At 51.5% G+C, this 16274-nt stretch overlaps 1 protein-coding gene across 2 annotated transcripts; it reads left to right on the forward strand.

The window, feature by feature from the left end:
* The first annotated feature begins 1 nt into the window (after position 1).
* CCDC25 (coiled-coil domain containing 25) lies at positions 2-13456 on the forward strand. 2 transcript variants are annotated; one of them, XM_074895389.1, is made up of 9 exons: positions 2-136; positions 2920-2967; positions 3733-3772; positions 6285-6336; positions 7729-7804; positions 8344-8447; positions 9586-9788; positions 10838-10883; positions 12525-13456. In XM_074895389.1, the coding sequence occupies exons 1-9, from the start codon at positions 112-114 to the stop codon at positions 12552-12554; spliced, it is 624 nt and encodes a 207-aa protein (XP_074751490.1). In that variant the 5' UTR covers positions 2-111; the 3' UTR covers positions 12555-13456. The 2 variants fall into 2 exon arrangements, with proteins under 2 accessions (XP_074751490.1, XP_074751492.1); XM_074895391.1 differs by lacking the exon at positions 2920-2967 and having other exon boundaries at positions 41-136.
* The last annotated feature ends 2818 nt before the right edge of the window (positions 13457-16274 follow it).

Genomic DNA, 16274 nt, shown 5'->3' on the forward strand with positions numbered 1-16274 from the left:
CCGCGCTGCGCATGCGCCGTGTCCCCTTCCGCCTTCCCGTCGCCAGGCGCTGGTGGAGCGGGAGAGCGGCGGCCGTGCGGAGCCGCGGGCCGGGGGGGAGGAGCCGCCGCCATGGTGTTTTACTTCACCTCTAACGGTGAGCGAGCGAGTGAGTGCGGGGAGAGCGGTCAGAGGCCTGTAGCGCCCGCGCGGGGCCCTGGTACGGGTCCCGCCGCTGTGAGGGGAGCGCCGGGCCGCACCCCCCTGCCCCGTTCCTCAGTGAGGGGAACCGTCCGGTAACGGCACCTCCTCTTGCCCCGAGCACCCCCGTTAGTCCTGTTGGTGCCGTTTTGCGAGCCCCTGGGCTGGGCTGAGTGTAAAGGACCCGGTTTGGGCCGAAATCGGGTACAGCTTAAAGGCATTTCAGGAGCTACGGGGCTCCCTGGGCTGAGGAGCCTCTGAGCAGTGGCTGTTCACGGCCTTGAATGAATAGCAGTACCGGGGGGCGACTTCTGAAAAGCTTTCTCCAGTGTACCGTTGTCAGGAGTTTGAGGGAAGGCGTAATGCCTGAATTGTCTCGATATTTTTCCTTTAATATAGCTATGTCTTTTTCATTTGCCCATATGGAAAGGTTGGCTACTGATGAAGTGGTTTGATGCCATGTGGGCTGATGATAACGGAGGATAATTTAGGAATATTCCTTTTGAGGCTTGCTCCCAGTTGTTTCACCAAGTTAGAACCTGCTTGGGAAAGTTCCTGTATGATTTTTACCCCTTACCCACTGGATCCACAAACTAGTATTTTATAGCATCGTTTTCCTCAGTCCTAGAGATGACGTTTCTAAATTAGAAGGATTTAAGCTGCTTGATTTTCCTTGAACAAGGCAAGATTTAACAGTCTTCTGACTGTTTCTTAATTTGTTCTTAGGGTTTGTTTAAAAGCTTTTTTCCTTCTATTGCGGAAAGTCAGGCCCTTTCCACACCCGGTTAGCAGATACGCTGGCTGCGTTGATCGTGTAGTCTGATACTCGGATGGAAACATTTTCTGCTGATCAGCAGGCTGCTCCTGAGAAGTTGAGAGACTTTCCTGGACGTGAGCCTTTTTGTGGGGAGAAAAGTGCCTGGCACACACGTAGGATAACTCGGGGAGGGGTCCTAGGAACAGGCAAGCTGCAGTTAACTCTGCCAGTGACACGAACAATCTCCTTTGTTTTGAAATTACAGTTCTGCAGAGGGTTTCTGACACATTATAACCAGTTTTGCTGCCAGAGAGATGTCTGTAACAGGGAGACTGTTGCAGTTTGCTTAAAACGTGTTGTGCTGTTACTGGTGTGTGTTAAATCGAATGGGTTGGAAGTAATCTGCTTGGTTGTGTTAGTGTTGCCCTACTCTGTTGGCAAGATGGGCTTCGTTTTCACAGAATCCTCACTAATGCAACTTTATTTTTGAGAATTTAATTTTACTATTATGGGTAGTGCTTGTAGTCACAACGACCTCACATTCTCTGGACTGTCTTTTTTTCCCAGGGGTGGATTTTTTCCAGTCTTTAACTCCCACAGGCATATAATCCTTTCATATTTTTGAATTTCTATTTTTTATTACCTCATAACTAAATAGAAAAGTGTTATCTGCACTCTTGCTGGTGATGTTGCATTTCTAATAAAAATGCCCTCAGAAAGGGCCGGGTCAGTAAGCAGTTTGAGATCCAAGTCATTTCACTGCCCGAATTGTAGCCTGTAAGTGTACCTACCATCTTAGTGACTTTGAAAATAGGAGGTTAGACACCATCTCTTAAAAAAATGCTTTTTTGGAGGTAGATTTGGTCACTTGCATTTCGTCTGTTTGCTCTTAGTCTTTCATTTGTGTGCTACCAGGGAGTGACTTTAGAAATCAGGCTGTGAATTCCGTTTGTTCTGCAACAGTATAGGAAAAATGCAAATCTGTGTTCCTGTAGCAGGTTGTTTCGGCTACTGGTGTCAAGCTGTCTGCTGAAAACTTACTCTCACTAATTCTTCGCATCCTGGGGTGCTGTAGATCCCGGTGCAGAACAGCTAAATTTCAGCGCAGCGCTGACGCTTGTAGCCACGGCTACAGCATTTGCTCACGCACAAGGTAATTGTTAAAAACTAGATGCTAGAAAGGTGATAAACTGATAGATAGTGTTGCTGTGATAGTTGGGATTTCCCTGCTACGGTGTAAACGTGTGAGAATATTTTTTTTTTTTTTTTTTTTTTTTAAGCAAGCTGGTTTCTGCAACAGGACTTCCCTGACTATAGCACCCACTTCCTGCTCTGAGATGCTGAAGTGACACTTATTTGCTTTCCCAGATTTGGCAGCGTCTTTACTGCCTAAAGAAGAGAAAGACATTGTTTGAAGTGTCCCAAAAGGGCCCAGATGAGACAAAGGAGTTTATGGAACTTTGGTCTTTTCGTTGTATCTCAAATTTTAATCCTCCCAGGCTACCTGGGGCAGGGTCACGCTGGGCTGCTGGTACTTTGGGGAGGTGAGGCCCAGGTGGATGAGCTGTTTCACTCAAGGCCACACAGAGAGTTAATCCCAGACTGTAAATACAACCTCAGCCTTTCTGGCTCGCAGACAGGTGCTTAATTGAACAGATGATACAATTACACAGGTACAGTCTTGAACCCCCTGGGTCTTGAGGGTGTTTTGCCTAGAAAGCTGTTCCTTGCTGGATAATCTTCCATGGGGAGCAAGTGGAAATGCCACTTTGCAAACTCTGTTGAAGCACTGGGGACAAAATCTGAAGGAAATACCGAAAAAAAAAAAAATCTTCCTTTGGCCCCCTGGAGGGAAGCGGGATGGATGGATGGATGAAGCAGTTTTCATTCTGATTTCTGTGTCCTAAAACTGGTGTGTTTGTCCTTCCTTGCACAGTTTGTCCAAACCCCTTTTGATTTGTTTTCCTCTTTCTATCCCTCAGTTGTTCCTTCCGTTTACACCATTTACATGGGAAAAGATAAGTATGAAAGTAAGTACATTCATGTAACGGTACCTTATGGCTTGGATTTCCATTTGTGGGGATTTAAGGTCATTTTGAAAGGATGTTTTTGTGTGTGTTAATTCGATATATGGTTTGAAAACTTGTCCACGCTTGCAAGTGATTCTGACTTACCCCTCTGAAATCCGCTGGGTTACTTTTAGTTAGGATAAATAAATTTTGTAAATCCTCTAGGCAGAGTAACTGCCTTCAAATACAAGTGTAAACTAAATTAACTGGGGAAAAAAAAATTCTTGTCTAGAGAAAAATACTGCTTGATAACTTTTTGCAAACCAACCTTCTGTTTCCCTCCTCGGTCTGTATTTTCTGTAGTTTTCCCCTCTCCAGTGAGTTTTTATACTCCGGAGGTTTCCCGTGCCTGTCCTTTCCCTCGTGGTCATGGTCACGGTTCCGCTGTGCCTCCCGTTTCCACAGCAGCAGCTGATGTGTCTCGCTCCAGGAAAAAAGTGTTAGCGTGGCTGTTTTGAAGGTTTGCCCTGAAAGTCTTCCCCCTCACCCCCATTAGACAGGTATTTGAACAGACATCTTTTCACTTTAAAATGTCAACATTCTGTGATGGAAGGTGTCCTGGGCCATACCTGGAGCAGGCAGGTGCAGCGTTAAAGCCTTTTTCTGTTCCTGCACCATCACCACGCAGGGACTGACCAACAGTGGATGATTCCCACTCGGCAGGTAGTTGGATTTGTTGTTGATCAGCTCCTGGGTTTTGCTCACTGATGCTTTTTATTCCTACAGATGAAGACCTAATAAAGTATGGCTGGCCTGAAGATATCTGGTAGGTGCTGAAACAAATTGCCTTTCTTTATGCAACTGAGTGGAGTGATCCTAACAACCCTCTCGCTTCCACAGGCACTGCAGAATCTCCTTTTTTTTTTTTTTTTTTAAGGCCATTTAGCAGTTTAAATGCAATCCCAGGGTGGAGGTGGACTGCAGCAGTTGGGACCCCAGTGATTCTGAGTTCATTCCCCTGCATCTCCCCCTTGACCCCCCCCCCCCCCCCCTCACTTTGTTCATCATAAGAGCTGGCCCCTTTGTGAAACTTTTTGGGGTTTATCTGTGCACGGAGCTGCTGGAGTAGCAATAACTCCCCGCTCAGATGTTTGTGTTTCAGAATAAAGGTGTTGCTCTTGCTCTCACTGCGTTTGGGAAATGGGAAGAGTTAAATGAGAAGAGCAGCCAGGAGAGTTCCCACTCCTTTTAGCAGCAATTTGTGGCATTTTTGCCTGGATTAGTCCATAATCTTTCCAGACTGATAAAATTTTGGGGATTTTTTTGCAGGAGTTTGCTTGCTTTTGGGCACTATTGTACAGTTGCTGCCCTCTCCTTTACTAGAAGTTTCTAACGTGAATCACCATGTGTCTTTTGCTCCTTCTCCCTCTTTGCCAGGATGAGCTATCTCAGTAGACCTGGAGGTCAAATAGGTAGTAGCTAACACGCTCCATAGAGGATGTTTTGTCCACAGTCAGCTAACTGGCAAAGGAGTATTTTTTTCCTTTCTAGCAGAAGAGATTGTATTTCAGCTGAATAACACTTTGCTCTAGCAATATCATGTTCATTTTCTGTCTCATGTTTGTCCTATCGCTACAGAATTTAAGGTATGTCTGTACTGTTAGTTAAGAGTGACCTTGAGATTCATCCTCAAATTGCCTGAACCATGGAAGTCATCTTTCCCCATCTCTTTCATATCTTGTGACTTTTTTTCATGTCCTAGTGCCCTCTCAACAAAATATCAAGATCCTCTTGTGGAGTTGTTCCCCTTCTGGGAACTGTTCTTTTAATGGTGTCCGGCACCTTTCAGACTTACTCCTGTTTAAGAGGGGTCTAGTAGAATGGGGGTAGGAGCCTCAGGAGGTACAAATTCTTGTGTTGGTGCTGGAGTGTTTTCTGTCTTGCAGCAGGAAGGAAAAAGTCCTGATATGTTAAAAAGAAAATGGTGTTAAGAAAAGTTGGGAGGTTGTCCCGACCCGATATCGGGGAGGGTTCTTAAACGATCCCAAGAGCGAGATTAAGACACAAACGAGGTCAGATGCTGTACAACCTTGTGAACTTTATTTGGCATACAACTGGTAATAGCGATAGGACAGAGAGGAAAAGGAAGGAAAAGTCAGAATCCCTGAGCAAGAAAAACAGCAGAGACGCAGCAAGGCTAGTTACCACCACCATGAATCCAGTGATGCACCGTTGGCTCGGTCCTGGTGCAGGTGAAGGTGCTCCAAGCTCCAAAAGTGATGACAAGGCTGAGAGGGAGAGAGAGGAGTATGAAGTCCTTGTATTGTCCCAGATTTCTCCAAAAAGCCCGCCTATTTCCACAGGGCTCGTAATCTCATGGCCCTCCATGCATGCATGCCCCGGTGTTCATGGTGGTCATGCCAACCTGCACGTCTTCTTTTCCCCGATTTAACTTCGGGCAGATGTTGTGGTTTTGTCTGGGACAGTTCCTCTTCTCCTGAGCGTACTCCTCCATGTCCACGGGACACCGAGGCCAGGAAGTGGTGGTGGCGTGACAGTAATGCTTGAGACATACAGTCCGACACAGTCCCTTACAGAGGTGACACAAAATCAGCTCCTCACCTCTGCCCTTGGAAGTGTGCAGGGTTGGAGTGAGTGTTGGGTCAGGACAGAGGCTTCAAAAACAGGTGATTGTGGTAAAAACACAAGTTAAGTTAGAAAAGATCTGGAGAAGGGCAGCTGGAGCCCTCAAGGAGATGAACAGTCTGATGGGGAGAGGGCTGGGAGAGTGCCTGAGGCTTGTGAAATCTGGGAGGCAGCGAATGACATGGAGGTTCACCTGCTGGTACCCGCTGAAACCACTAAACCCTGTGCACTTCCCAGGCAGCATCGCTTGTTCCTGCTGGTGGGGGCAGCTCCGTGGCCCCTCAGAGAGAAATTTTGAGGGTTTTTTGCTCTGTAATGTTGAGACCAGTTGTTTAAGTGATGTAGCAGCGCCTGCTGCAGAGTTCATGAGTGCTGTTTCTCTTAAGAATAAATAGACCCAAACACCACATGCCTAGGTTTGTCCTGTGAGTGTCACTTGCATATAGTATAGTATTAAAAAGAAAAAAAGGTTCTTATTTTTTCAGTCTCCTATTGAGAGGACTGTTGTATCCTTCAAGAAACACTCTGACTCCCTTGCCTGCTTTTAAACGTGTGTATCATGAATGTTTCTATACTTTTGTTGTCCTGTTTTGTCACTTGTTAGGAAGTAAGTCTTTCAGGACAACACATCCACCAGCTCTTATCCTCTGTTAAATGTGCTTTTTTTTTTTTTTTTTTTTTAAATCCTGAAGGTTTCACGTGGATAAACTCTCTTCTGCACATGTGTACCTCCGGTTACACAAGGTAATCCTGCGACAGGTATATTTTAAAACATTATAAGGCTGTGACGGGTACATTTTAAAACATTAAAACCTGTATAAGAACTGCATGTGCCTGTTCTGCAGCGATTCGAACGCACGAACCCGTCTTTGCTTGTGTGAACCATTTAAGTGTTCAGGGAATCACCAGTGTGGGGAGATTGAATTTACAACCTCTGTTACCAAATAATGTGAGGAGGAGCAGGAAGTTTAATGTGGCCCAACAGAACAGTTGATATCTGGCTCGACACCCGGCGTGTGTATAAACCATCACAGACTCACAGAATCATTCAGGCTGGAAAAGCCCCTCGGGATCATTGAGTCCAACCCTCAGCCCGACTCTACAAAGTTCTCCCCTACCCCACATCCCCCACAGCTCATCCCAACGGCCCTGAAACCCCCCCAGGGATGGGGACTCCCCCCTCCCTGGGCAGCCTGTTCCACTCTCGGACCACTCTTGCTGGGAAACATTTTCTCCTCCTGCCCAGCCTGAGCCTCCCCTGGGGCAGTTTCCAGCCGTTCCCTCTTGTCCTGTCCCTGATCCCCTGGGAGCAGAGCCCAGCCCCAGCCTCTCTGCAATGTCCTGGCAGGAGCTGCAGAGAGGGATGAGGGCTCCCCTCAGCCTCCTCCTCCTCACACTGAACACTCCCAGCTCCTGCCCTGCCTCCTCACAGGATTGATTCTCCAGCCCTTCCCCAGCCTCGTTGCCCTCCTCTGCCCTCGCTCCAGCCCCTCCAGATCTCTCTGGGATTGAGGTGCCCAAACCTGGACACAACCTCCAGGTGTGGCCTCCCCAGTGCCGAGCACAGGGGGACTGTCACCTCCCTGCTCCTGCTGCTCACACCAGTTCCAATCCAAGCCAGGAGGCCGTTGGCTTTCTTGGCCCCCGGGCATGCTGCTGGCTCCTGTTCAGCTGCCTGTCAGTGAGAACCCCCAGACCCTTCTCCCCCAGACAGCTCCAGCCACCCCTCCCCGAGCCCGTAGCCATGCAGGGGGTGGTTGTGGCCCAAGGGCAGGACCTGGCACTTGCCCTGGTTGAAGCCCATCCCATTAATGTTGCCCACTGATCCAATCTATCCAGGTCTCTCTGCAGAGCCTCCCTGTCTTCGTGCAGATCGACCCTCCCGCTTCACGTGGTGCCATCTGTGTACTCACTGATGATGCAAAACAGGGAGAATACCTCTGAGAAAAGCAAATCACTTGCAGCACTTCGAGCTTCTTACAAATGCCACAGAAGGCTCCAGTGTTGTCAGCTGTAGAGCGCAGAGGTGCTGCCTGTGTTTGCAGAGCATCGTGCCCTGCTTCCTCATTGTCGTGTGTCCACGGGTCCCTGCAGCCCCCCGCCACAAGTCACTGACACTGCCTTGCTCTGTCACAGGGACAGACGGTGGATGACATTCCCAAAGAAGTTTTGATAGACTGCGCCCATCTTGTGAAGGCGAATAGCATTCAAGGTAACACCTGGCGTCCGGGATTTCACTGTGACGTGTTTGTGGTGAGTGTTTTCAGTCCACGTGTGGGGTTTTTTTGGGAGCAGACGTTTGCTGCTGCGGTGCCTGCGGGTCTCAGGGGAAGCAGCTGTCGCTTGCAGCTGCTGGGGCCACCTGGTACAATTCTGTAAGGACGAATTTTAAAGCTCTGAAATTCCTGTTTGTGCCTCCATCTTGCTGTCTGAGCCAAGGAGGCCTTGCAGTCTCTTCTCTACCACCACCTTGGGGCCCCCTTCCATAGAAATCGCTCTTCTGGCAAAGACAGCCTCCATCTGGAGTTCGTTAACGCTGCTGCAGCGCTTGTGTTACTGCAGAAAATGATGTCGTGGGGTTCTTCCGTTTCACTGTAACGCTGGAAGGGCTTCTCCGTTTTCTTCTTTCTTGCCTAGCTAGTAATGTTTGTGACAAGAGCAACTGCCAACGTTTCCATGTGCGCAGGAGACTTGAAGACCTCTTTTAGCAGGGAGAGAATTGAAACGTTGCCCTTCTCCCCTGCTTCCTAGGTTGCAAGATGAACAACGTCAACGTGGTGTACACGCCGTGGACTAACCTGAAGAAAACTGCAGACATGGACGTGGGGCAGATCGGCTTTCACAGGCAGAAGGATGTAAGTGTTTGCTGCAAGCCAGCGACGCTGACCTGCGGGCTGACTGTAACGTTTCTGGGTTAGGAACTGGGTGGGTTGTCTTCAGCGTTTGCCCTAAAACCAGGGAATCATCTGCTCTTGAAGCATAAGAGAGATTCTGGGAGCGTGTTTGGATATACCTGAACATCCCCTGAGAATCTGTGGTTCAGTGTCAGCCTGTAGCAGAGCGTAGCCTGTCCCAGAGTGTGTTTCCAAACTGCAGCACGCTGTAGCTGACGAGTCTTTTGCTGATCCCCCCTGGTATCACGTGTTAATCTGTGCTGTTTGAATTTATCTCCACCGAAATCGTCTCTTGCTGCGGCTGAAGAGCACGCATAGGAGCAGTTGCTTTGGATCAGCTTATAGTTAAGTTAGTAGTGTCCTATCTGTAAGGGCTCAGGGCTTGAACTTGCTCGGCAGGGGAGAGCTGGGTGGGTCCTGGGGGTGTCTTTCACTGGGTTTGCTCCGCTGCCTCTGCTCTGAGAGCTGTCACACCCCAGTGCTGCCTCTGAATTTGTTAAACCTGTTAAACAATTTATTAAACAAGGCAGAGATTTTTAGCTGTAGTGTAGGGTCAAGCCAGCATACTAAGCTATTCTTAAGCCTGACCTAGTGTCTGCAGGCAATGTTATTCTTAAACCGTAGTTACATACGGCTGCTGGGAGAGAAGGTTCTCTAGAGGTGCAGTTGTTTGACTAAAGGAGGTCTGTAGCAGGGCAAGAAATGCTGAAAACCCTGCAGTCAGCAAGCAGCATGTGAACTTCTGTCCCCAAAACAGTCTGCAGAGACCTTCTGCCACCTCTTCAGGAACTGGCAGGGACCGGTTCTCGTCTCTTGGCTTCTTCGATGAGGCATGTGCCAAGAAATGAAATTAGTAATGCTTAGGTACTTAGCAATGCTTACGCTTATTAGCTATGTGCTTCTGAGTGGTGGGAGTGGGCCTCTTCTTTGCTGTTACACAACCTGCTGTAAAGGCCTCGGTGGCAGAGATTTCCCTTAGCATCTGTTTCTGTGGGATTCGGCCATGCATAAAGTGGAAATAGGGTGTTTTCTTTCTGTTGAGAAAGTGCCAGAATAAAAGTATTTTTTTATAAGGATCACAGTTTTTTGCACTCCAAAGGTGAAAATGCTGACGGTGGAAAAGAAGGTGAATGAGATCCTGAACCGACTAGAGAAGACAAAAGTGGAGCGATTCCCAGACCTGGCTGCGGAGAAGGAAGCCCGGGACAGAGAGGAGAGAAATGAGAAAAAAGCCCAGATCCAGGAGATGAAACGGAAGGAAAAGGAAGAGATGAAGAAGAAGAAAGAGCTGGAAGAACTTCGGTAAGTAATAAATTGTAGTGCCAGCTTCCGACTCTGCAGTTGTCATCGGCGCTGGGAGGGAGTCGTGGGTCAGCAGTTTCTGCCCAGCGTTACTCAGTGCTCAGCTGACCTGCTCTGGCACAGACCTCTGCACGGCCCAGTGATTGCCTTTGTCTTTAGAGTAAATGAGTTTTCCCCCTTTTCTCCTAAAATAAACCTGGATGTTAAACCATTGTTAAAATAAAGGACTGCGTCTTTTCCAACCTGTCCCTAAGTTCAGTGAAACTGGGCAAGCCCCTTGGCTCTGTGTCACTGGGACAGGAGCTATTGCTTCCAGCTTTTCACAAGCCTCAGGAAGCACTTTTGCCTTTTCTAGAGCTTTTTCAGCGTCCTCTTGCATTGCTGATGTTAACTAAACCCCCTGAATCCTCAATCACACCCTCCTTTAAGCGCAGGCTGAGGGATGGTGGTTTGAAATGTCACGTTGACCTTTCTGTCCGTGCTGCAGCACGTGTGAGCTGATTCCTTAGTACCAACAGCCCTGTACAGGGCTGAAAGTATCTGCTAGCTGGCCCCAAAAGCTCATTCTTAATCTTTAGTAAGCCATGTTTATCTGTAAATGACAGTGAAACCAGAATTTGAAAAACTCCACGGTTTCCTGAGTGATTCAACGCACGGAGAGCACAGAAAGGAGAGACTGGAGAAGCAAATGAAGCTGAGAAGTCAGCAGCAGGCGTGTCTGTGCTGCAGAGAAAGGGGCCTTCCTGCTTATTTAACCTTGCCCCGGAGCTGCCTCTTGGCTGTCCCCCAAAGTAAAGGATTTTCTACCTCCTGGGATGATCCAGCTGGTAGTTCCAGGTCAAAAATGCGGAGGAGCCTGCATAGTGCTTGGGCTTTGTCTGGTTGTTTTAATCAGGCAAAGAGTATGAGATAAGCCAATGCTTGTCCAGCCTGCTCAGAAAGGAAAAAAAAAGTGGTTTTTCTGGTGCTGGGTCCTGTTCTATCGAAACTCCTCTCTGTTGGTGGGGTTTGAAAACCTATCATGCAAGATAATGTCATTTCCCTTCCAGGAGCTACTCGTCGTTAATGAAGGCTGAGAACATGTCCTCCAATCAGGTAAGATTGCCCACAGAAACCTTTCAGGGGCGGCTGAAATTCAAAGCCCGGCTGTGATAGTGCAGCTCCCGCCTTGTGGTGTGGTTTGGGGGACTCCTGCATGACAGAGCACATCTCCATCACCCCTTCCCAGGGAAGGACATTCCCATTTTCCTCCGCTTTCTGAGAGGGCCCTGTTGCTTGTGTGTCAGCCAGGAGGAGCCTGTGCTGCTGGAAATGTGTGTCACGTCCTCCCGGTTCCCACCCAAGTGAAAGAAAAAGTAGAGCTTGTAGTAGGGCACCAGATTTAGCTCTTCTGGTGAGTAGTTTGGGCATAACCTGACTCATGAGCAGAGGGGGGGGTTCAGAAGAGGTCCTGGTGTTCCTTCTTGGTGGCATCTTGGGCAAATGGCTCCTGGAGCTTTTCTGAGCAACCCTCAGTTTAAAATCCACCTTTTGCATCCTAGTCTCTGACTGAGTGGCCAGTGGCATCCTGGCTTGTGTCAGCACTGGCGTGGCCAGCAGGGCCAGGGAAGGGATCTGAGCCCTGGGCTCGGCACTGGGGAGGCCGCCCCTCGATTCCTGGGTTCAGTTTTGGGCCCCTCACCCCAAAAAGGCCATTGAATGACTCGAGCGTGGCCAGAGAAGGGCAACGGAGCTGGGGCAGGGTCTGGAGCACAGGTCTGCTGGGGAGCGGCTGGGGGCACTGGGGGGGTTCAGTCTGGAGCAGAGGAGGCTGAGGGGAGACCTCCTGGCCCTCTGCAACTCCCTGCCAGGAGGGGGCAGAGAGGGGGGATGAGTCTCTGGAGCCAAGGCCCCAGCGCCAGGCCCCGAGGGAATGGCCTCAAGCTGCCCAGGGCAGGGTCAGGCTGGCTCTGAGGAAGGATTTCTGTGCAGAAGGGGCTGTTGGGCGTTGGAATGGGCTGCCCAGGGCAGGGGGGAGTCCCCGGGATCCCTGGAGGGGTTGAAGAGTCGGGCTGAGCCAGCGCTGAGGGATCTGGGGGAGTTGGGAACGGTCAGGGGGAGGGTCATGGTTGGGCTGGAGGAGCTGCAAGGGCTTTTCCAACCCAGATGGTTCTGGGGTTCTGTAACTGCTATGGGGAGGGTGTGGTTTTCAAGAATTCTTGATTTTCCTTCTGGCTGGCATGCAGCTCCCCTTTGAAACTTAAACCCAGCTCAAGGACGAGTGCCTCCTGACACACACAAGCTGTGCCCGATTACTGACACTTGCGAGGGAGAGGTGCAGGGGAAATACTGTGCAGGAGGTTTCTTCCTCTCAGCACCTGACCCCCACATGATTCCAGGCTGCTTTCCTTCTCCCAAGTCGGAAAGAAACTCAGGTTTTGTGATACGGAGACAATCCACGGAGCTGGTGGCCAGAGCCTGGTCTCCGGTTCCTCCCAGGTTGCAGCAGCCGTGCTGCGGTTTCGGGGAGGCGATGGGCTGTGGGGACGGCAAACAGCAACGGCTGTTTCACACCGCAGAGCCTCGCCCGGGGCTGGTCCCGCTCCAGAAATGCTGTTGTGTGTCTGTTTGGTCTGATTTCAGGGTGTTTTTACTTCAGTGGCAGGGAACCAGAATAAATGGTGGTTCTGAATGCACTGTTTCACCATTTTCCATTTTAACGTGCACAGTGATCCCGACTTGTCTTTTTTCCCACAGGACGGCAACGACTCAGATGACTTTATGTAAATAAAGTCTCTCTCCTTTCTCAATCATGAGGTGGTTTGAGATGTCTTAATATGTCACCATCGCTAAGAACGCCAAAAAAAAACCAAACCAACAAGCCAAACCCAAACCAAAAAAAGTGAACTCTTGACTCCATTTCTTCAGAACCTGGTTGGTTCTCCCGACAGCCTGAGCAGCTCTGTGCCACGGACAACTTGTGGAGAGAGAAGATCTGTATTTCTGCACATACATCTCTTCGGTTTTGTTTTCAGGGACATGGGTGGAAGGAAGCAGAATTGACTTTCAGTTCTGTGAAGACAATGATATTTATTCTAGGGAAGGGGTTGCTGTAGCTTTTAATCCATCGAGATTTAAAGAAAAGCAAAACAAATCGGGCCGTCCCGCCGCTGCCCCGGCAGCGCCTCCGTGAGCTCGGGCCGTTCACGCCCGCGACGCTGCCGGCTCCGTAACTCCCCTCCTCGCGCTGGCGCCCGTCAGCAAGGCTGGGGAGCGGGGGGAGAATCCCTCTGCCATCGAGGGGTGTAAATTGGGCAAAGCTCACAGCTGCTTCGCCGACTTCCCCGGCCCTCGCCAGCTGTAAATCTGGTGGCTCCTCGTTAAACACGGAGCCATGGGTGATGAAGACTGAGCTGGGCTCTTGCAGCCTACGTGAGAGTGAGAACAGCCCCATGTTGTTTGTTTTTTTTTTTTTTTAAGTTACTCTTGATTCCTGAGCTGCTCGGAAACCTTCTCTGGAGAGAGAATTTTGTGACCGAGAGTTGAGTTTTGAGCAGCACCTGTGCGCAGCTCTAGGCCTGAGCACTCTGTAAGGTTTTGTGGGTAAGTCTGTACGGAACAGTCGTGATAATCCTCGCAGCACCTGTATATATGTCACGATTAAATTCATACCATGCTGGTAAAACGTACTGCTAAGGTGGATTTTGAGGGGAGAAAATCAAAAGAGAAGCGCACCTTAATGAACTGAAACCCTAACAGTCTCCTCGGAGAACTGCAGAATTATTACGGGAGAAAAAAACCTACCCTGCCCCAAGGGTGAGGCCTGATAACGTGCTTAAAACTGATTTTATTTGCTTCCCACCGTCTGGCCCTTCCCTCTGGGTCCGGAGGGTCCTGGGCTGGGAGGTTGGGGGGTCCCCGAGGGGCTGGGGGGAGCCTGTCTCACCCCACAGCCTGCCTGCTGCTGGGCCTCCCTGCTGCCCCGCCGTCAATGGGCCCTTTCACGGGCCGCGGGTGTTGGCCGGGGCCGGTGACCGGAGCGCTGGGCCTGAGCCGTCGGCAACGCCCGCGGCCCTGCAGCTGGGGAGTGTTGTGCTTGGCCGCGGCGCCCGCCCGCCGGCTCCCGTGTCCTCGGGTGATGGGTGATGGCCCCTCTGCACGGCTGTTGGTGGGCTTGTGTGTGCCCAGCTGTCCGCGGGGCTGTGTGTGCCCAACACGCTGTGTCCGCGGGGCTGTGTGTGCCCAACACGCTGTGTCCGCGGGGCTGTGTGTGCCCAACACGCTGTGTCCGCGGGGCTGTGTGTCCCCAACACGCTGTGTCCGCGGGGCTGTGTGTGCCCAACACGCTGTGTCCGCGGGGCTGTGTGTCCCCAACACGCTGTGTCCGCGGGGCTGTGTGTCCCCAACACGCTGTGTCCGCGGGGCTGTGTGTCCCCAACACGCTGTGTCCGCGGGGCTGTGTGTCCCCAACACGCTGTGTCCGCGGGGCTGTGTGTCCCCAACACCCTGTGTATGACTGCCCATGGAGTTGTGGCCCTCTGTACAACTGTTTGTAGGTTGTGTGTCCCCAACACCCTGTGTCCATGGGTTGTGTGTCCCCAACACCCTGTGCATCAATGTCTGTGGGGATGTGTGTCCCCAACACTGTGTGTGCCACTGTTCATGGGGCTGTGTGTCACCAGCATCCTCTGTCCTTGGGTTGTGTGTCCCCAGCACCCTGTGCACAACTATCTGTAGGTCGTGTGTCCCCAACACCCTTTGTCTGTGGGATTGTGTCCCCCAACACCCTGTGCACGACTCTGTGTGTCCCCAACACCCTGTATACAACTCTCCACGGGCCTGTGTGTCCCCAACACCCCGTGTCCTTGGATTGCGTCTCCCCATACCCTGTACACGACTATGCCCCCCCCCGTACCCCCCCACCACCACCCAACAGCCGCCAAGAACAACCCCGGGGCAGTCCTGCGGCCCCGCTGCCGTCAGCACTTTCCCTCCCGGCCCTTCCCTTCCTCCGCTCCTCGTTTATTTACAAAATCCCTTTGCTCCGGGCTCTGAAATCCCTTCGCCCACCCTCCCGGTGCCGCCCTGGGGCGGGGGGGGCCCGTGGTTTTGGGGGGGGGGGTGTGAAACTCTGCCCTTGCACATTTTTCCACCTGGCCACAAACCCCCGCGCAGCCGCAGGAGTTTGGGACGGGGTGAGGATGGGGGGCGGGGGGCACAACATGGGCCTGGTTCTCCCTGTTGGAGTGTGACGAGTTGTAATTTGTGTAATGAGTTGGCAGGTCTCTGCTCCCCACATTTTGCTCAGATCTACCCCCCCTCTACCTCTCCAGCCGGGGGCGGGGGCACCTTGGCCTGTCTTAACGACCAACCCCGAGGCTGATTTTTTTTTTTTTTTTTTTTTTTTTCCTTCGATAAAAACAGGAAATCGCTTTGCCAACAGCAATAAACCACCAGGCCGGCTGGATCCTGCGCCCCCGGGCAGGGCTGGGCAGGGCTGGGCTGGGCACGGGGCAGGGGGGGCCCCCCCAAACCCCCCCACATCGTGCTGGGACCCCCCGGCGCCTCCAGCCACACACACACTTGGGGACACTCGTGGTGACTGGTGGCCTCTTGGGGAAACTGAGGCACAGGGCAGCAACGCACCTGCCCGGGGGGGGGGGGGCGGGGGGCAGAGGTTTTGGGGTGAACCCTGTTCGTCCCCACTGAGGGTATGGGGGGGCCCTGCAGGAGGGAGCGAGGCCTCGGGGCGGGGGGTGAGTAGGGGAGTGGGGTCCCTGTCACAGACCGTGTTTCCCATGTGCCCACTTGCACACACGTGTGCACACATCTGGGGGTACCGTGTGTGGACATGCGTGTGCCTGCGGGCAGGCGTGTCCTCATGCGGGCACAGACACGGACCCACCTGCACGTGTGTCCTCACTCGTGCACACGCGTGTGGAGACGTGAAGGCACGTGCACAGGCATCCTCATGCACACGTGCACACACACCTGGATGCGTGTGTGTATGTGCATCCTCATTCTTGCACACACATGCACACGCATCCTCTCGCACACGCGTATGGAGACATGGACGAATGTGCACGTGCATCCTGACTTGTGCGCACACACAGACCCGCACACGTGTGTGTCCATTCTCATTCTTGCACACGTGCACATGCATCCTGACTCCTGCACATGTGTGCACAGACATGAACACACATGCACACACATCCTCTTGCACACATGCAGACACACACGTGCATGCCCATCCTCTCACACACGCACACATGCATGCACATATATGTGCATTCTCTCTTGCACACACATGCACAGACATGAACACACATGCATCCTCACTCATGCACCCATATGCACACGAATCCTCGCTCTTGCACACGTGTGTAGACATGAACATGCACATGCATCCTTATTCGTGCGCATGTGTGCACAGAGACACACGCATGTGCATGTGCATCCTCACGCTTACACATGTGTGTAGAGATGCACACACGTGCACACCCATCC

The sequence above is a fragment of the Athene noctua genome, chromosome 1 (genome assembly GCF_965140245.1).
Source record: "Athene noctua chromosome 1, bAthNoc1.hap1.1, whole genome shotgun sequence".
NCBI lineage: Eukaryota > Metazoa > Chordata > Aves > Strigiformes > Strigidae > Athene > Athene noctua.

Bases quoted from the DNA above. Each gene is read 5' to 3' on its own strand.
- CCDC25 (XM_074895389.1), top strand. From the start codon at position 112: ATGGTGTTTTACTTCACCTCTAACG. The intron at 7,805-8,343 runs GTAACACCTGGC...CCTGCTTCCTAG, and splicing joins GAAGGCGAATAGCATTCAAG to GTTGCAAGATGAACAACGTC. The intron at 9,789-10,837 runs GTAAGTAATAAA...TTTCCCTTCCAG, and splicing joins AAAGAGCTGGAAGAACTTCG to GAGCTACTCGTCGTTAATGA.